The sequence below is a fragment of the Drosophila sulfurigaster genome, chromosome 2R (assembly GCF_023558435.1).
Source record: "Drosophila sulfurigaster albostrigata strain 15112-1811.04 chromosome 2R, ASM2355843v2, whole genome shotgun sequence".
Classification (NCBI taxonomy): Eukaryota; Metazoa; Arthropoda; class Insecta; order Diptera; family Drosophilidae; genus Drosophila; species Drosophila sulfurigaster.
Genome location: NC_084882.1, coordinates 35,143,761 through 35,165,212, shown reverse-complemented (window position 1 = coordinate 35,165,212; position 21,452 = coordinate 35,143,761). Strand labels below are relative to the sequence as shown.

General features: G+C 41.2%; 4 protein-coding genes across 4 annotated transcripts; 3 read left to right on the top strand and 1 right to left on the bottom strand.

Annotated features, from left to right (window-relative positions):
- The first annotated feature begins 76 nt into the window (after positions 1-76).
- LOC133837518 (bifunctional glutamate/proline--tRNA ligase) lies at positions 77-6,761 on the top strand. The gene is given in 7 exon segments (XM_062268308.1): positions 77-243; positions 408-679; positions 681-1,311; positions 1,374-1,545; positions 1,600-2,671; positions 3,382-5,430; positions 5,497-6,761. Coding segments are annotated over 7 exon segments (5,328 nt in total). The 5' UTR covers positions 77-200; the 3' UTR covers positions 6,586-6,761.
- A 4,816-nt stretch (positions 6,762-11,577) lies between these two features.
- LOC133837521 (putative fatty acyl-CoA reductase CG5065) lies at positions 11,578-17,854 on the top strand. The gene is made up of 6 exons (XM_062268313.1): positions 11,578-11,684; positions 13,348-13,583; positions 15,326-15,720; positions 16,693-16,802; positions 16,871-17,324; positions 17,384-17,854. Exons 2-6 carry the CDS (start codon positions 13,350-13,352, stop codon positions 17,799-17,801), a joined length of 1,611 nt encoding a protein of 536 aa, XP_062124297.1. The 5' UTR covers positions 11,578-11,684; positions 13,348-13,349; the 3' UTR covers positions 17,802-17,854.
- Positions 17,855-18,030: 176 nt separating this feature from the next.
- Positions 18,031-19,321, top strand: LOC133837524 (SUMO-activating enzyme subunit 1). Its single transcript, XM_062268317.1, has 3 exons — positions 18,031-18,239; positions 18,311-18,739; positions 18,796-19,321. Exons 1-3 carry the CDS (start codon positions 18,127-18,129, stop codon positions 19,271-19,273), a joined length of 1,020 nt encoding a protein of 339 aa, XP_062124301.1. The 5' UTR covers positions 18,031-18,126; the 3' UTR covers positions 19,274-19,321.
- Positions 19,315-21,087, bottom strand: LOC133837523 (26S proteasome non-ATPase regulatory subunit 13). The gene is made up of 4 exons (XM_062268315.1): positions 20,863-21,087; positions 20,538-20,651; positions 19,951-20,481; positions 19,315-19,807 (listed from the first exon to the last, which is right to left on the bottom strand). Exons 1-4 carry the CDS (start codon positions 20,970-20,972, stop codon positions 19,414-19,416), a joined length of 1,149 nt encoding a protein of 382 aa, XP_062124299.1. The 5' UTR covers positions 20,973-21,087; the 3' UTR covers positions 19,315-19,413.
- Positions 21,088-21,452: the final 365 nt, after the last annotated feature.

Here is a 21,452-nt window from a genome sequence, read left to right as displayed (position 1 = left end):
ATCGATATTTGCCATATGAAAATGTCCATTCTCGAAATGTTACTGCGGTCACACCCGCACAAATAAAACAGCTTTTAACAACAACAAGTCTGAATTCATCACATCGACGCGGTGGCAGCTTTGCTTCTTGCCGTATTTTGGGCTCCGTACGATTTATTTATAATTTGAATCGAGTTTAAAAGGATATATATATAGACAAAATGTCAATAAAACTGAAGGCGAACGTAAACAATCCGCCCATAAGTAAGTGCAAAGAGTACTTTGTGAAATAGCAAACGAATGCATGCATTGTTGTGAGGTTATGGTGAAATGAAATCAGCCTGCGTTTTTTATCTATATTGCAATATATATCCAAATGTTGCATCAGTTTTGATTAATTAAGTATTACCGTTTCTTCCCCGGTGCAGGCGGCTTGGCGACAGCGCATTTAATCAATGCGTCGGTACCCGTGGAAATTGTTTGGGCCAAAGAGACATCGCTGCAGTTTCCCGATAACCGATTGCTTGTATGTCACTCCAACAACGATGTTTTGCGGGCCTTGGCACGTGCTGCTCCCGATCACAAGTTGTATGGTGAAACGGCTATTGAGCGCACACAAATCGATCACTGGCTGTCTTTCTCTCTCACCTGCGAGGATGACATCTCGTGGGCCATGTCCTTCCTGGACAAATCCATTGCCCCCCGTCACGTACCTGGTGGCCAACAAGCTGACCATTGCTGACTTTGCTCTCTTCAACGAAATGCATTCTCGCTACGAGTTCCTCTCAGCCAAAGGCATTCCTCAGCATGTGCAGCGTTGGTATGATCTGATCAATGCCCAGCCGCTGATCCAGAAGGTGCTGCAATCGTTGCCACAGGAGGCGCGCGTCAAGCGCAGCATTGCTGAGCCCTCGGCCAAGAGTGGCGAACGCAAGCAGGAGGGCAAATTCGTTGAGTTGCCAGGCGCCGAGATGGGCAAGGTTGTGGTGCGTTTCCCACCAGAGGCATCAGGTTATCTGCATATTGGACACGCAAAGGCGGCGCTGTTGAATCAGTACTACGCACTGGCGTTCCAGGGCACGCTGATTATGCGCTTCGATGACACCAATCCCGCCAAGGAGACGGTCGAGTTCGAGAATGTCATTCTCGGCGATCTTGAGATGCTGCAGATCAAACCGGATGTGTTTACGCATACGTCCAACTACTTTGATCTGATGCTCGACTATTGCGTGCAGATGATCAAGGAGAACAAGGCCTATGTAGATGATACTCCCGCTGAGCAAATGAAACTCGAACGCGAACAGCGCGTCGAGTCTGCCAATCGGTCCAACTGTAAGTTTTACATCCACTCAAAGTCTTTAAATTAATTAATCACGATCTCTTTCCTGCTTTAGCTGTCGAGAAGAATCTGGCGCTGTGGGAGCAGATGGTGCAGGGCTCCGAGGCTGGCCAAAAGTGCTGTGTGCGTGCCAAGATTGACATGTCGTCGCCCAACGGCTGCTTGCGTGATCCTACCATCTATCGCTGCAAGAACGAACCACATCCACGCACTGGCACTAAGTACAAGTGAGTAGTTTATATTCTTTGCCATCTGCACTCTTATTAATCCGGCATTCTTAGGGTGTATCCCACTTATGACTTTGCCTGCCCCATTGTGGATGCCATCGAGAATGTGACGCACACGCTGCGCACCATGGAATACCACGATCGTGACGATCAGTTCTACTGGTTCATCGATGCATTGAAGCTGCGCAAACCTTACATCTGGGAATACAGTCGCCTCAACATGACCAACACGGTGCTGTCCAAGCGTAAGCTGACTTGGTTTGTCGACTCTGGTCTGGTCGATGGCTGGGATGATCCACGTTTCCCCACTGTGCGTGGCATCATCAGACGCGGCATGACTGTTGAGGGTCTGAAGGAGTTCATCATTGCACAGGGCAGCAGCAAGTCTGTGGTCTTCATGAACTGGGACAAGATCTGGGCATTCAATAAGAAGGTGATTGATCCCATTGCGCCACGTTACACCGCGCTGGAGCACGACAAACGCATTATTGTGAATGTGGCGGGTGCCAAGTTGGAGAAGGTGCAGGTGCCAGTGCATCCCAAGGACGAGAAACTCGGCACAAAGACCGTCACTTTGGGACCACGCATCTACATCGACTACGTGGATGCCGAGGCACTTAAGGAAGGCGAGAATGCCACCTTTATCAACTGGGGCAACTTGCTGATCAAGAAGGTGCACAAGGATGCCAGTGGCAACATTACCTCCGTGGATGCTGCGCTCAATTTGGACAACAAGGACTTTAAGAAGACGTTGAAACTCACTTGGCTTGCGGTGGAAGAGGATGCGAGCGCTTATCCACCCACACACTGCGTCTACTTCGACAACATCATTAGCAAAGCTGTGCTGGGCAAGGATGAGGACTTTAAGCAGTACATCGGACACAAGACACGCGATGAAGTCAAAATGCTGGGCGACCCAGAGCTTAAGAAGTGCAAGAAGGGCGACATCATTCAGCTGCAGCGTCGCGGCTTCTTCAAGGTGGACAATGCTTATGCACCGCCCAGTCCCTATACCGGAGTCGCCTCACCCATCATCCTCTTCTCCATTCCCGATGGCCACACCAAGGATGTGCCCTCCTCCGGCTTGAAGATCAATGCTCCAGCTGCATCGGCTGCCAAAACAAATGTAAGTAAGAGGAGGCAAACCAGCTGCTTTTTTTGCTTCCCTTTCGTTACTATATAAGCTATATATCAACTATATCAACTACTAAATTCCATTAGTATACAAAGAACAGCTGATGAGGAGTCTGCCAATGCTCTCTTGTTCTTCCCCACCAGAGAGTTCACTCTCGGTGCGATAACTGTCACTACGATATTTATCGAATTGCGAACAGCTGTTTTGCTACCTGTTACGCCTGCTCTCTTGCTCACACGCACACACTCTCACTTTCCCTTCGAACTTGTCAGAGCTGCGACAGCTGTCACTGCGATTAGCGAACTAAAGTGATCTATAAAGTTGTTTTGAAATGATTTTATAAATACTACTTGAGTCTTTACGTGGTGTCAATTTGCATTCTTGCACAAACGTATATTAGTAGAGTAAAAAGTATACATTAGTATACATTATAGATATGTTAAAAACAATAGTCACAGTCACAGTGATCAGTCACAATCATGCTGAGCTTTTGCTCATCACTAATACGCAGTTGCTTGTAACTTGGGCCAAAAGCAAAACCAGTTCTCTGCAGACAGAGCTTGCGATCGGTTTGTTTTGCCTTGCGACCATTTCTGCTGAGTAGAGGCAAGAAGTAGGTAAAGAAGACACGCTGTTACTTTTGTTGACACGTATGCAGCGTTGCATTAACATAATTTTATTCATTTTTATTTGCCTTACAGGCTGCCAACAACAAAGCTGCCAACGCTGCAACATCGCAAGCCGGTGACTTGGACAAGCAGATTGTCCAGCAGGGTGATCAAGTGCGTGACCTGAAGGCCAAGAAGGCGCCCAAGGATCAAATTGACGTGGCTGTGAAGAAGCTGCTCAGCTTGAAGGCAGACTACAAGGCTGCCACAGGTGCCGACTGGAAACCAGGACAGACCCCAGCTGCCGCTACTGCTCCTGCTGCCACTTCCAACGACGCTGCCGCTGTCAATGCCAGCATTGTGAAGCAGGGAGATTTGGTGCGCGATCTGAAGGGAAAGAAGGCGCCCAAGGCGGAAATTGACGCTGCAGTGAAGCAACTGTTGGCCTTAAAGGCAGAGTACAAGACTCTAACCGGTCAGGATTGGAAACCAGGTACCACAGTTGCTCCAGCTGCCGCTCCTGCTCCTGCTGGTGCTTCCAACGACGCTGCTGCCGTCAACGCTAGCATTGTGAAGCAGGGAGATCTTGTGCGCGATCTGAAGGGTAAGAAGGCGCCCAAGGCGGAAATTGACGCTGCAGTGAAGCAACTGTTGGCTCTAAAGACAGAGTACAAGACCCTAACCGGTCAGGACTGGAAGCCAGGCACCACAGTTGCTCCAGCTGCCGCTCCTGCTCCAGCTGCCCCTGCATCCGGCGTAGCTGATGTCCTAGCACAGATCGCCGCCCAGGGAGACAAAGTACGTGAGCTGAAGTCTGCCAAGGCTGATAAGGCTACCGTTGACGCCGCTGTCAAGACATTGCTCAGCCTCAAGGCAGATTACAAGCAGCTTACAGGCAGCGATTGGAAGCCAGGCACCACAGCTCCTGCAGCCACAAGTGCTCCTGCTGTCAAACAGGAAAAATCCCCGGGACCTGCATCGTCTTCAGCCGTCGCCACTTTGCTGGACAAGATCGCTCAGCAGGGTGACAAGATCAGGCAACTAAAGTCCGCCAAGTCAGAGAAATCCCTAGTCGACGCCGAGGTTAAGCTGTTGCTGGCTCTGAAGACGGACTACAAGAGTCTGACTGGTCAAGAGTGGAAACCAGGCACCGTTGCACCCGCAGCTCAAGCTCCAGTTGCCACCATTGATCTGACAGCGAGCGACGATAGCAGCAGTGGCAACGACATTGCCAGCGTCTTGGGTAAAATTCAAGTGCAAGGCGATAAGATTCGTCAGCTGAAATCTGCCAAAGCAGCTAAGGCAGCAATTGACCCTGAAGTGAAAACACTGCTAGCCTTGAAGGCCGAGTACAAACAACTCAGTGGCAAGGATTGGACTCCCGACACCAAGGTGGAAGTGAAAGTAGAGGCGAAAGTTGAGCCAAAAGTAGAAACGATGGCGTCTTCCGAGAAGGATCAGCTGACGCTTGAGATTAATGCGCAGGGCGATAAAGTGCGTGAAGTTAAAGGAGCCAAGGCTGCCAAGGATGTGATCGATGCTGAGGTGGGCAAGCTGTTGGCCCTGAAAGCCAAGTACAAGGAGGTGACTGGCACTGATTTCCCCGTAGCTGGACGCGGCGGAGGTGGAGCGGTCAAGAAAGCGCCCAAGGAGCCGCAGCAGAAGCCCGCAAAACCAGTTAAGAAAGAGACACCAGATGCCGCTGGTGGAGTGAAGAAACAGACGCGTCTGGGTCTCGAGGCCACCAAAGAGGACAATCTGCCCGATTGGTATTCGCAGGTGATCACCAAGGGTGAGCTTATCGAATACTACGATGTCTCCGGCTGTTACATCCTACGTCATTGGTCCTTTGCCATCTGGAAGGCGATCAAGAACTGGTTCGATGGAGAGATTACAAGCATGGGCGTCAAGGAGTGCTATTTCCCCATCTTTGTATCCAAGGCAGCCTTGGAGCGTGAGAAGACGCACATTGCGGACTTTGCGCCCGAAGTGGCGTGGGTCACCAAGTCCGGTGACTCTGAGCTCGCTGAACATATTGCCGTGCGTCCCACGTCGGAAACTGTGATGTATCCCGCCTACGCCAAGTGGATACAATCCTACAGAGATTTGCCCATTCGTCTCAATCAATGGAACAATGTTGTGGTAAGTAACGAGATTCCTCACCAGACTTCAGGCAATGTTTAATGAATATTTTTATATTATACTTAGCGCTGGGAATTCAAGCATCCTCAACCCTTCCTGCGCACTCGCGAGTTCCTCTGGCAGGAGGGTCACACGGCATTCGCCAGCAAGGCTGAGGCCGACAAGGAAGTTCTGGAAATTCTCGATCTGTATGCGCAAGTCTACACGGATCTGCTGGCCATTCCCGTGGTCAAGGGCCGCAAGACCGAGAAGGAGAAGTTTGCCGGTGGCGATTACACAACCACCGTTGAGGCTTTCATTTCGGCTTCGGGACGTGCTATTCAGGGCGCCACCAGTCATCACTTGGGACAGAACTTTTCCAAAATGTTCGAGATTGTCTACGAAGATCCCGAAACCCAACAGAAGCAGTACGTGTACCAGAACTCCTGGGGTTTAACCACACGCACCATTGGCGTCATGATCATGGTGCATGCTGATAACCAGGGTCTGGTGCTGCCTCCCCATGTGGCCTGTGTCCAGGCGATTGTTGTGCCCTGCGGCATCACAGTCAGCACCAAGGATGACGAGCGTGCCGAACTCTTGGGTGCCTGCAAGCAATTGGAGAAGGTTCTAAGCGGTGCTGGCGTGCGCTGCGAAGGCGACTATCGTGACAATTACTCGCCTGGATGGAAGTTCAATCACTGGGAGTTGAAGGGCGTGCCCATACGCATTGAGCTGGGTCCCAAGGATCTGAAGGCCAAGCAGATTGTCGCAGTGCGTCGTGACACCGGCGAGAAGCAAACAATTGCCTTGGCTGAGATTGAAAAGAAGATTCCTGCGCTGCTCGAGACCATTCACGAGAGTATGCTGGCCAAGGCGAAGGTGGATCTCAGCTCACATACCAAGACCGTGAAGACCTGGGCCGAGTTCTGCAATCTGCTAGAGCAGAAGAACATGCTGTTGTCGCCATTCTGTGGCGACTCCGTCTGCGAGGACAAGATCAAGGCAGACAGCGCACGTGGCGAAGAAGCCGAGCCTGGTGCACCCGCCATGGGAGCCAAGTCGTTGTGCATACCCTTCGAGCAGCCCGCTCCCATTGGCGACAATGACAAGTGCATCAATCCCAGCTGCACGAACAAACCCAAGTTCTACACGCTCTTCGGGCGCAGCTACTAAACCCCGATCATTACCTTGGAGATTCTTCATACAAAATACTTCCTGCCTGGACACTTAATACGCATCAATAGTTGACTCTACTTGAATCTGGATTCGTCACAATTAATTGAATACGAATTTTTGTTTTGTTTTAAAAATATATTTCATAATAAACTTGTCACCTAAATTAAAATACATCTTGAACTAGTTCATTGACTTTGGTTGGGAAAGAATCGTGAGGTTTCAAGACCGGGAAGTGACTCACAGCCACAGACTCGGATCAACTATGAAATAGATACAGACAAGTGCGTAGCGCAAACTAGTCTCGAATCTTGGCATATTATTTCTTGCTGGAGCAGTCCGTTTAAGTTCATACAGACTTGACGATTAGCTTATAAGACAACCGAATAAAATTGTTTAAGGAACTGTCTTTACGTTAAACGTTTTCTTATTTATGAATCAAGACAAGTCTCTCTGTATCTACGTTCCCTCTCTTATAATATCTAAGAATACTTTTCGAAAGTTGGGATATATAATATATTTCTTGAGTTTATGCAGACTAGTCACTTAGCTTATAAGGCAGTGAAAAGAAATTTCGACTTTTGGATTTATGAAAATATAATATTTACTTTTCAAACTTAATTAAAATTCAACTAAGATCACTCCACTCATATTCATTTCAATAAACACTTACTATAGTAAATTTTATGTTCTATTAGTAAATTTCATAATTATGAATACAGCCAAGACTGTTTTTCTGTTTTAGGTTCCTTCACTTTTTTAGTCTTAGGATACTCTCCGAAATTTGGGATATATAATATTACTTATTACTTGATTTTACCCCAGACTAAACAAAGCGAATATAGTTTATAAGGCAGAAAATAAGATAATTATTTTTCAATTTAATTTTAAATTCAACTAAGATGACCCGACTCGAAATTTATTTCATTAAACATTTATTACTTTAAATGCTATATCTTTAAATTCACTATAAGCAATTTTTCGAAATTGAGATTGAAAAAGTTCGAAATTAATATGTATAGATGCGGCTTTTAAAACACGCTTAAACCACTTTCGCTTAAACATTTAATTGTAGACCTTCGCCAATAATTACATTCCCTATAGGGGCAAAAGGTGGGCTTTTAAATAAATACTTAAGAGTCACATACACTTTGTAGGTAATTGGAAAACAATATCAATAATGGAAGTCGTACTATATCAATACTATATCTATTACATAGACCTGTTTTAAACGCACCTAATTAAAATGTATATTTACATTGTACAATGTGCATAAATTGTTATGTTGGTTAGTCACACCAGGAAAGCATACACAAAACTATGCGCGAAGGTGGCCAGAAGTTGAGGTGTTAGATCCATATTGATACGAGTATTATGCCTACTTGATCATAAAATATTTATGGTGAAACACACCTCGTTTACAATGCATTAAACTGGATAGTAAATTCTACTATAGTTTAATAACATGCCACAAACTCAATTACCAAATCCATTATTTATATCCCCCCTAGTCTAACTATTTGCTTATTAGCCCGAATTGATTGCAATAACAAATAATAATGGCCGAAAACAGAAACCCGCAAAAAAAATACAGAAAAAACTTACTCAGATTTGCAGCTCGTTTAATCCCATGTTCGATGTGTATCAATTTAAGCTACCGCTGATTAGCATTACCGTTATGAAACCAGCTAGAAAAACCATTTGAACTCCTGAATTAGCTCAGATCGAAAGCTGCAAGCTGCAAAAAAAGCAAAATAGAAAGAGAAACCAAAATGACTGCATGAGAAACTATTAAATATGCACTCCCGTGTAATTTGTTGTGCAACACGAAATTCAACAGGAATGCGGTAAGCGAAAGTGCACGACTACGAAATACCCTGTACAAATTGCTCAAATATTTCAATTTATTTTTAGCCAGAACTTTCCCAATGTCGCTCGCAAATCAAGTTTAATTTGGGATTTTAGATCAAAGTGATAATTAAATTTGGAAATTTTATTTTTATAATTGTACAAATGCGTAGTGAATATTTGTTTATATTATATTTAATTATATAGTGAGAATTATAATAAATAAGTCACTTGGATATTTATATTATTTTTATAAATATTATATATTTATATTGTAATAGTTTATTTTTGAATTTTAAATCGAAAGGATAAATAAATTTGAAATCTTAAATTGACAATAAATATTTATTTTTTTTTTTACTTTATATTATGTACATTAAATCAATCGAATGAGAAGTAAAACCCTTTGATAACAGCGTTTACTTTAACCAATGTTATTAATCGAATGATGAGTAAATCAGTTTGTTTTTACTTTAACCAATGTTTTCACTATTTTTCACATTCCCAGTAAGTTGTGGAATTTTAAATCGAAGTGATAATTAATTTTGAAAACTGAATTTAAATGATAGTATAGTATTTATATAAGGGTTTAAATCAATCGGATTATAAACTTAACTTATAGTATTAACATAAAATATTCAATCAAACGTGTGACAAACTTAACTTATACTATTTAAGTAAAATCTTCAATCAATCATATGATAAATTTAACTTAATTTCAAACAACCCCATTTAGTTACCAATGCTTATAGGGTATACAAAAATTGCAAGTGAGCTGCAGATGGAATTACTCGCAAAGCGCAATTCATCAATCAATCATTGTAAATAGTTAAAAGTTCCCTTTTTAATAATACAAGCAACGATAGTCTTTATTGCTTAATTATTCAGATATTAATGCAGTTATTATTGCCATCATCATCATCATCATCGAAAGGGCGTGATTTAGCCAATTTAAAAGGGGAAACGACTTTTCCGCCTTTTTGTTTTTATACGAAATCTCATTGATTACAACAACTGCAATATCGATGGAATAATTTTTTGACGGAATTTGAAACGAAAATAATTTGCAAGCTGGTGAGAAGTTGTCTATGTGACGAGAACGCGACTTCCTCAGTTTACAGAACCAATTAGAGTGCGGATGAGTTTTCGTTTCGTTTCGTTTGGTTTTTTAAATTATGTCATCGTCATGCCAGGAACCCCAAAAATAACACTCCACAAGTGGGGAGCAAATGTTAACGTAACGGACTCTATATTATATTAATACCGAGTTGTCAAGGTCGTCATCGTAGAGTCAGCGAAAATCATTTCAGGTTAGCTTGCGAAATGCATCCATCCCATATCCAATCCTGCCTCCGTCTTCATCGGACATTGCTTTGCTCTTTCAGCTGTCCATCTATCTCCTCTGTCCCGTCTGTCTGTCTGTCTTTCTGTCTGTCCTGGTCATAACCAGTCGTGCAACTTGTTTCTTTGTTATTGCCGTTGATCAGGTTCCCAAAAAAAATTGCATGCAGATTTGCGGTGGCACAAACTTCGTTGCTACTGCAACAACAACACCAACAACGACTTCTGCTGCTGCTGCTGCTGCTGGGCTTTTGGAGTGGATGATATGCAGTTTTAGGGTCGCGATGCAAACTCAGACTCAGCGAACTCAACTTGCTAACCTTGGCAACTGCATGCGGACTGCACAAGTCTGTCCGTCTGTCCGTCTTGGGAGAGTGTCTGTCCTGTCCTTTTTGTTTTGTGTTTTTTCTTGGTGGCATCATTTTGATTTCTTTTTCGGTTTTTGGCCAACTGATCGACTGGCTAAGTGAACTGGCCTTGCACTTACACAAGCTCATACTCACACTTACACTTACATACGTTCAGCTGGCTTTTAATTGATTTCATTTAAATGTGCTGCAATTACATGTGAGTGCCCAGACCATACAGCGATTTAGGGACTACCCGGAAAGCACAAATACAACCACGCAAGCGTCTTGGTCACACTACAACAACACATTTACATACTCGTGCACACTCACACACACATACACATATACACCTGCTGCGACACACGTACGCGCAAGCTAACCGCAGATCTTGTATACGGCGCTGCCAACTTGGCTAGTTTTCCGCTACAACTGCGGGGAAAAGTTACATTTAGCGGCAAGCGGAGTAAAACACAGCTAAAACTGTGGAGAAGTACATTCTTTTGGAGTGAATTTTGTCGGATATTGTAAAATGATAGTAAATAACGGGATTTTTACTTTTATTATACCCGCTACCCAGCGGAAGGAATTATAACTTTTGTAAATATATTGCAAATTACTGCATGTTTAACTTGTATAATTGATTTGTTTAGCAAATGTATTATTTATTTAAATATACATATAATAAAAGTAACAAGTTAGCAAATAATTTTGAACTTTTTTTATGTATATATTTTTTTTTAATTTCTGTTTTTGTTTTGTTTATGTATTATACAGTTTTCATTTTTAATAAGAGAGTGAAACAGTACCAGAAAGCAAGCTTTTACGTGAGACCTTGCATTAAAGTTAAAAATTTATCAAAATTTAACAAAATGTATGCCCTTAACATTTACAATTTACTCGCAACATTAGAAAACGTCAACAACTTACATTCAAAATATCATTTGTTATAATACTTTTCATTACATTTAAAATAATTCCAATCGACAATGGCAAAACCAAATTATATGACCTGTAAAAACGAATTTGTCATTTCCAATCGCAGTAGAATTCAGAATGCCAGTAGAATCCACTATCTTTATATGTTATTATAGATACCACCATTAACGCTGCTTGTTAATATAATGGTATAAATCAAAGCTACACTACCAAAGCTATAGATGATTTGTCTAAATTTACATGTTTTAAAAATAATAATAACATGGAAATGTCAGACACCTGAAAAGTACTTTGGTATAAATCAAAGGTTTCCAAGTTACAGATTTATCCAAATTGTTTGTAGCTTAATATATATTTTTTTTAGTAAATGTCTCAAATGATTTTCCAAAAATAATTCTAGCTTTTAAGCGTGCTTTTCTAGCCACAGTAGTTGGCAGCACTGCTGCTATCTTGTCTATGTCTGCGTGTCTCTGTGTGTTGACGCTGAATTTCCTTTACGACGAGTATAACTTCAAGCCAATTGCCCGCTTTGAGCTCAGTCGCTGCTGAGTATTCAACTGATTCAAATCGTATTGAATTTTTTTAAAAGCAGCCAACAAACAACGAAAATAACAAACTTTTAAAGTGAGTTGCACAAAATAATCGTGTTAATTATTTGAGAAAATAAATAGCTCGCCAAACGCTGAATTCTGTATTTGCGAAACGTGCGCTAATCAGGCGTTAAACACACACAACGATCCTTAAACAAAGCAAACGCATAACGTCTATGATTATTGTGAACCAACTGCCATTGTGAACAAATAGTTGTGCCCACTGTGTGTAAGACTTGTGACCTACCTCAGTAATGCATAGAATGCATTGTTTAAACTGTAATTAACAACGTTAATGGTTGAAAAAAACAAATTGAAATAGAAGCAAATAAACTTAGTGTAAAGCGTGAAAATAAAGCAGGCGCTAATCAGAGACGCTAAGCAAGTTGTCCTTATGGCTGTGACAAAAGCTGAATGCTATGAACTGCAAGTCAAGTTCAAATTCGGTCAAACAAACAATCGAAACTCTTAATCAATAGTGAACGCTGCTTGTGGCATTTAATAATTAACAAATTCGACCAACTAAAATTGAAAACAACAAAAAATCAACAAAACTGTGCAAATGTCTCAATTTGCGTGTGTAACTCACTGAAACTTTGTGTATTACGTGAATATCCATTTTGCATTGTTGAACTGACCCAAACGTCGCAACGCGTGAGAAGCTTGTTGTCCATCATGCCTCAAAGGGGGATCACCGCTTCTGTTCCCCCTTCCCCTCTCCACTCTTTTCATGTGTACGTGTGCTGATTGTTTGGGGCAAAACTGTTCAGAAGGCAGCAGCTAGCACTAAAAATAATGGCAAATATTGCTGCAGCTGATGCAAGTCTTTTGTTTAGCAAGGAAACTGTTTGCCATTTGATATTTGATATTTTATATTTGATAATTTTGTTGGTATTCAACCTTTGCCATTTGGCATAGTATTTCATCAAAAAAGCCAAAAACACGCCCACAACTTAAATATTGGCAATCATTTATCTCTCTATATAAAAAAGGGGCCTGGCCCACGGGGCGTATGAATTACGCTAGCATACGAGTACAACTCGCTTGGCTTAGCTTGGCATTAGGCCTCTTATTTGTGTGTTTAATTACTTAGCCGCGATTTCGTTTAGTTAAATATCACAACTAAACTAAAATAAATGGACACCCGGTCGTATACATAATGCACACTTACATATAATTAATAGCTTGCACTTATTGCTCTCAAAAGGGGGTTTATGGCCATGTTTAATGATCATCATCACAGCAGTATGTTGCAAGTGTGTTGCACCAAGTGAGAGAGAACTTTATTACACACAAAGACGAAAAAATAATGAATCCGACTTTCCTAAGCATAACCATATTTCCATTGAAATGTTGTCGGGGTTAAAGCGCTAACTCAAAACAAATAAAGTGCGAGTCATTTGCTCGGCGCTTGCGGCTCGAACAAAAATGGGTTAAGTTATGCACATAAACTGTGGCTGGGAAACAAAAAAGTGTAAACACAGCAGCAGCCACAGCAGCCAGAGCCACAGCAACAACCACCGCAATCCCTTCACGCCAATTACGCCTAAAGTTGTTTCGTAAATCGCACTGACATTGAAATAGAATATTTTTGCGCCGGACTAGGTTAAGCAAACAAATTGTCACAACCAACAAGTGGGCTTGATTTGCAATAACTATTTTAGCATTATCTCACCTGATCTCAATTTCATTTACAGCCATGGAGCTATTGAAAAGCGACGCCGATGCCGACATCGATGCTGGCATCTCTGAAATTGCCAACTATTATGCCGGAAAAACAATACTCATCACGGGCGCCACGGGCTTCATGGGCAAAGTGCTCGTCGAGAAGTTGTTGCGCAGCTGTGCTGACCTTAACGCCATCTACCTCTTGATTCGCACCAAGAAAGGCGTCGAGCCGAGTGTCCGCAAGGAGCAGTACTTCAAATGTGTCGTAAGTTTCGTTCTCTGATTCATCACTTGAGCAATTTTAATTGATCGGATTGGATCTGATGGAACTGCTTGAAATGCCAGCAAAATGTCACAGCTGTAATGTCTTGTGTGATACGTGAAAGTACACATTTAACAGCTACACAGAGAGAAAAATCAGAGGAAGAGTTGCAAATCGTTGAAGAAAAGAAACTTGATTAAAGTACACTATTCCGGTTTATTAAGACATGTAACTGAAATACCGTTAAAATACTAATTAGAAGATCAATCAGTTTATAAAAAATACTGAGTCGAAGAATGTTGGTTGGAATATTCTTTTTCTAATATTATCAAGAAAAAAAGAATACTCAACAGTAAGATACCCGCTTCTTTTTTTGAATAAGCAAAACAGTGTGGTATTAATCTTAAAATATACCAAATATATACCACAAAAATGCTATAATATATAGAGGGTATATATATAGAAGGGTATATTCGGTATATTGAATAATACTACTTTTGAAATATACCACCGCTAATTATTCTAAATAAAAGCGAAACAGAACGGTATCAATATTAAAACATACCTCAAAAATATATCAAAGGCAATATTTAGTATATTGAATAGTTCTACAGTCAAAATATACCATAAAGTACAAAATATACCAGATTGTCAGCCAAAAATACTAAGACTTGTAATTAGTAGGCGTCCCCATAGCGTAGCATTCAGAACTTGGCAATAAATCGACAAATTCAGAAAAAATGCCAAACAGAAAATCTTTATTTAAAATTATTTAGACCCGAATTGAAATGTCGATTATTTAAAGAAAGAAACTGATACCAAAAATAAGGATTAAAACTTGAAGCCTTCATTTTATATTATTTAAATGTAAAACATTCCGAAATATATTAAAGAATATTTCAAATACTTTAAATACCAAATATATGTAAAATGAAGATTATCACTTTTGAGGAACGTTAAATTCAATCAAGTCATTTCCGCAAGCTCTATTTTTAGCCAAACATTTTTCTCTGTGTGTATCTTAGTATACACATCTATTACATCTCTTACCATTCATTGACTTTATCACGAATGAGTAATTTTCATTTCATTAATTTTACGAGTATTTCCCGTTTCGCTATTTCACAATGGGAATCCAAGATTGCCATTTATGTGCAGTATTAATATGGCTTAACATATAATTATAATTAGCTTGCTTAATAAATAGTAATGACAGATAAAACTTTATTCTAAGAACCATGACGAGACTTTAAGTTCCGCCCAAAAACCAACTTCAAGCACAATAAAACATAACCTCAACTTAAATGCATTTCATGTGTTTGAACTTGGGTAAAGTGAAGACAAGTTATGAGTGCAATTTGGTAAAAATATTTGTAACACTTTAACCGCCGGAACTAACGCGTCAACTACCACGAAAAAAATGACCAAAAAATTAACGCAGCGTAAAATAATAATCAAATAAAGTACGCCATAAAAAAAGCCCTAACACACAAAACTTGCATGGAGCATTTATAAGTCAAGGTAATCATTATTGTAGTCGACGACGACGATGGTGAAAAACCAAAAAAAATCCAAAATTACAATGACTATTAATTTTTGTCATAGCGAGACCGACATGGTCCATTAGAGGCGATTCTAAGACCCAAGTCCAACTCCAACTCCAACTCCACAACTGCAATTCTGATGTCTCACTTCGAGTGTAGTCATAATTAATCACCCAGAATTTTAACTGTTAAACATTGCAGATTTTCAGCAAATTATTGGAGAAGAACCCGGAGATACTGCAGAAGGTGCGCGTCATAAAGGGCGATGTGCTTGAGCCGAACCTTGGCCTGAACGACAATGACATCAACACACTCGCCTCCAATGTGCAGATCGTCTTCCACTGCGCCGCCAATGTGCGCTTTGATCAGCCGCTGCGTCCCATGGTTAACATGAATGTCGTTGGCACTCTCAAAGTGCTCCAGCTAGCTGAGAAGATGACCCATCTGCAGGCCTTGGTGCATGTCTCAACTTCATATTGTCAGTGCAACGAGCGTGTGCTTGAGGAACGCGCCTATCCAGCGCCACAGAATCCATTTACCATCATTGAAATGGTCGAAACAATGGACGATGCTGCTCTGGCGGAAATTACACCCAAGTAAGTGAGAAGCAAGTTAAAAAGCTACGCATTTTTGATAAAGCCAAAGCAGTCCGGTATTATTCTTATAATATACCAAATAAATATTTGACAAAAATACTAAAATATATTGATATAGGACTACATTCAAAATATACCATAGAGTAAAAAATATACCAGATTGTCAGCCAAAGCAATTAAACCCCAAAACCCATTCTAAAAATTTTAAACCAAATCAAGATAATTCGAAATAGAACTGAGCTTAAATCAAGATCAAAAGTTTAGAAAAATTCTAAAATACTAGAATAAAAAGGTAGAGATAAGATACCCGCTACCTATGTTCAATAAAACTGTACTATACTAAAATATACCAAAGGCTATATTTGGTATATCGACATAGTACTATATTTCAAATATACCAAAGATCAAAAGTTTAGTAAAATTCTAAATTATCAGAATAAAAATGAGATACCCGCTACTTATTTTCGATAAAACGTTACTCTACTAAAATATACCAAAGGCTATATTTGGTATATATAGTACTATATTTTAAATATACTAAAGATCAAAAGTATAGTAAAATTCTAAATTATAAGAATAAAAATGAGATACCCGCTACCTATTTTCAATAAAACTTTACTCTACTAAAATATACCAAAGGCTATATTTGATGTATTGATATAGTACTACATTTTAAATATACCACAGAGTACAAAATATATCAAATTGTCAACCAAAGCAACTAAGACCGGATTATACTTTATAAGGTCTCCTGCCTCCTTCTGCCGGTTACACTCGTTTCCTAAAGGCATAAAGTTGTGATACTCTTCTAGTAGAATTAACATTCTCCATTTAAGAATATAGTATTCTTAATTAGAATAATGAAATCCTTTCAAACCTCAAATCAATACCAAAATTCTAGAATTTCAAAATCTTAAAAATGCACCTAAACTTCAACTCCAACATACTTAAGAGTTTCGTTGTGATTTTCAGATTGCTTAATGGCTTGCCCAACACGTACGCTTACAGCAAGGCGCTGTCAGAAGATCTAATTTGCAGATACAACAAAAAGCTGCCAATAATCATCACAAGGCCTTCCATAGGTAAGTAGTTTAACTGGTTAAGCTACATGCAACAACATGTTAATGTCTTTATTCCTTTGGTTCTGCAGTGACGGCTGCCATCCACGAGCCGTTGCCTGGCTGGATTGAGGGCGTGAATGGACCCACTGGCCTCATGATTGGCGCAGCACGTGGCGTCATTCGATCGATGCACTGCAACCCGGATTATGCATCCACGGTGATTCCCGTTGACAAGGCCATCAATGGCATGATACTCTGTGGCTATGAGCGGGGCAAGGCCAGCGAAAAGTTAAAGTCTTCCGAACAGAATCAGGTGGAGTTTTGCAATCTGTGCATCTCCAGCAAGGCGCTGATGTCTTGGGGCGAGAGCATTGAGACGGGTCGCAAGTTCTTCTATGAGACGCCGCTTAGCTTTGCGCTCTGGTATCCCGGGGTCTCAATTAAGCGCAATTATTATCATCATCTGTTTTGCGTCATCTTCTTTCACTATCTGCCCGCTTACTTTATTGACTTTTGGCTGCTGCTCTTCGGTCGCAAGCCCTTGTAAGTAAAACCTACCACGCGTATAACAGTTCGGTATAACGGTTTACTTTACTTTGCAGCTTGGTAAATGTGCAGCGTAAAATATCAACTGGCCTGAAATTGCTGCAGTATTACACAACAAAAGACTGGGACTTTAGGAACGAACGTTTTCAGGAGCTGAGCAGCACACTAAATGCCAAGGATGAAGAATTGTTCGACACTTCGGTTAGCCAGGTCAACTGGGATCTGTACATCAGTAATTATATACGTGGCATGCGCACCTACATTCTCGGCGAAAGCGACGATACTTTGCCCCACGCCAAAGTTGTGCTGAGGCGTCTCTATATCCTGGATTGGGTCAGCAAAATTCTGTTCTACTCTCTAACGTTTTGGTTCTTGTGGACACATTTGGATGGATTTGTGGAGAGGAGCGATGCATTCATACGCTCGTCACTACATATTATCTACCACGAGCAGAACAGCACAATACATACTTAATTTTATTTGTTAACTTACCAATAAACACTTTTTAATTCTTTATTTTTAACACACGCGCGCGTTTTTTTTTTTTCTTATTGGTTACAAATGGCGGTTATTTCTGTACAAAGTTGCAAGTTGTTCAACACTGCTGAGTTATCGATAACCTATTTGCAAGTAGTACTTTGAAGCTATAGCGCGAGCTGGTATAAAAATACTGAAGAATAAAATCGATGTTTGCTTATCGATTTTAGCATCAAAGTTTCTCCAGCTCTAGTAGCGTTTATTTCGTGCGTGCATTTTTTGCAAATTGCAATAAAGAAATCACTTTTTCTCTTGCTAAAAAATGAAAATGGATGTAGATAACAAACCTGGTGATGCTGGTGTTGAGTTAACCGAAGCGGAAAACGAACTCTACGATCGACAGATCCGACTTTGGGGCCTCGAGTCACAGAAACGGTAAGTTCACAGGTTGCCGGCATTAATAGCAAGAAGAAGAAGCAGTACTCCTGCAAATACTTTTTTTCTAGTCTTCGCACAGCAAACATATTAATTTCGGGGCTAAATGGACTCGGTGCCGAGATTACCAAGAACATAATTTTATCTGGCGTTAATCTGGTGAAATTGCACGACGATCAACTGGTCAGCGAGGCAGACTTTTGCTCACAATTTCTGGCGCCGCGCGAATCCCTGGGCAGCAATCGTGCCGAGGCTTCATTGACGCGAGCTCGCGCTCTCAATCCGATGGTGGATATATCTGCCGACACGGAGCCGCTAAAGGAGAAGACAGCGGACTTCTTTCGCCAGTTCGATGTGGTGGTCATCAATGGACAAAGCAACGAAGAATTGTTGCGCATCGATGGAATTTGTCGTGAATTGGGCGTTCGATTCTATGCCACGGATGTGTGGGGCATGTTTGGCTTCTACTTTGCCAGTCTGCAAAAGCATTCCTATGTGGAGTAAGTAATTGAATCCCTAGTTTGACTATTATGTTAATTGTTCAACTACTTTTTAGGGACACCTTCAAGTATAAACTCATTTCGAAGCCAAACGAGAAGCAAAAGTTTGAAACTGTTGCGACACCAGTTCAACGTGAAGTCGAATATCCCGCTTACTCCTCGTGGATCGATTTCGATTTGAATGCTGCCACTTATCAGCGCAAATTGAAGAAGGATGGTCCTGGCATCATTTTGCTGCGTGTGCTGCAATCATTCCGCAGCCAGCATAACCGTGATCCCAGCTACAAGACCAGAGATGCAGACATTGAATTGCTGCAGAAGATTCGTGATGAACTGTCCCCTAACTCAGCTCTCTCCAACGATGCACTTGGTTTGCTCTTTGCACAGATTTCACCAGCTGCCGCTGTTGTTGGTGGCGTTGTGGCCCAAGAAGTGATCAAGGTGGTGACTAAAATGGAGGCGCCTCATCGAAATCTGTTCCTATTCAATCCGGAAACATGCATGGGATATGTCGAGTCGGTTGGCGTCAATTAAAATCTCGTAACCACATCAAAATAAATTAAAACTCTTCATCATTCATAACGACTGCCAGTCTTTAAATACTAAATATGCTTGGTTTTAATACAAAACGCACATTTGCAAATAGAAATTAAGAATGGGGGGAAAACTTATAATCAATTTGTGAGAATCTCCGCCGCACGATTCTCCATCAACTTCTCCATGTTTGTGATGGCACCCATCCAAGTGTCCAGCGTGCTTGCCATGCCAGCGATTTGTGGACGATTCAGCACACGAGGTTGCACCCAGGACATGTTCACCACACCCGCCACTTGATCGATTTCGCCACGCACCAAATCGAGTGCCAACGCTTTCATGATGAGAAATTCGACTTCCTTGGCTGGCAATTTGGTCTCGCTGGCAATGTCGGCAAAGGAAATGGCACGTTCGATGGCCGAGCGCTTGAATGTCATCTCCATGAGGCAGAGCAACGAAATCTTCTGGCGCAGTTTCACTTCCTGAGCAGCAAGATCGGGTATTTTGGACCAAATCTTCTTCATGTCATTGAATCTGCAAAGGGAATATCAAAGTTATTTCACAGCTCGCTTATTAGTACACAACATTGAAGCAAAGATGTTCCTCCAGCCTGTTACAATCATTTGCTTCTTATAATTTCCTTCTACCCTCTAAAAACTGTCATAAACTGCACTCACTTGTTGATGTCACCCGTGTTGAACGCCTTCAGCAATTCCACAAGCCATTCGTTCTCTGTGTTCTGCAGCGACTCCAAAATGGGATGTGCCAACAGCTCGCCAATGTTGTAGACGCCATCGCCAAGCAGGGCAGCAAGGCCCAAGAAGAATGCTTGCTGTGCCCACTGGTCCTTTGGATAATCATCGAGGGAACAGCCCAGGAACTGGAGTCCACAGCGATAGTATTCACTGTGCTTGCCCACACGACGATAGTACTGCGATGCCAGCATGTAGTACTTGCCATGGACAGGCGTCACATTGCCCGCCTCCTCGAGGACGTCGCGCAACTCTTCGATGATTTTCTTGGTGGCATTCAGATCGTTGAGATTGCTGAGATACAAGTTACCCTGCATCACTTGCAGATACCAAACGGCTTCATCGCAGATTTTCACTTTGTCCTTGAACTTTTCAAGGAAATCAATGGATTCCTTTTTGTCGCTGATGTTGTCGACGACTACCTCGAGTATTTGAATCAATCCATAGGGATTTATTCTGCAACAATTAAACATTATTATTTTGTTTTATTATTGAGATTGCTGCGAACTTACTTTGTTTCGAAGGTGGAGATGAAATTCTGGTACAACTGCAGTAAGGCTGTCTCATCCTGCAACGATTCATGGCGCACAAAGACCACCAGCTTAATGGTCAACTCATTCCACAATCTAAAATTGAAGTAAAGTTATAAGTTGCTTAAATTTAATGCGTTCTAGCTTTGTAACAAAAAGACAACACTAAAATGTAAACTTAGAACTATAAAATAATGTGTATAGTTCAATTTTTAACTGCAGCATTGCGTATTAAAGAAAATAACTCCAAAACCAAATTAATCAGCACGGAATGTTTATCAAAACACGCGAAAAGCGTTCTTCTTACTTTTCATTGTACAGCTCTTCAATGAGTGTCCATTCGGCAGCGAGATCTTTGTTTGTGGTTTTCTTCTGTGCAGCCAGATAAGCTGTAACTGTCGCTTGGGGGTTCGACATTGTTTCTTTATTTGTAGCTTCACAATTTCCGGTTAATTTCAATTTAAAATTTGTATAAAAACACAACTTTTACGAAGACGACTCGGTGAAAAGTTGCAAATCACAATTAGAGATGGAGATTAGAGGTGTCAAAACATCGATAGGAAATCTATAGCGGCGTTAGGATATACCACTATACAAGATCAAGATCTGGTCACACTACATTTGGTACATTGGCATATTAAATCCAAATTTTGTTATTTGTATAATTGCAAATTGTAATTCAATAGATTTATTTGCGCAAATCTAGAATATTTTTGTAAAGTCAATTAAATTGGGAATTTAATAACTGTTAACTGTATCCCATGATTTCATTCAAAATAACATGTTCAGCCAAGATACAAACCGACTGCTATACAGCAATCTGGCAGCGCTTCGCTTAACATTAATTCGTTATTTCGTTAGATTTAACTGCTATTTAAGGTTTACAAACTTACAGTT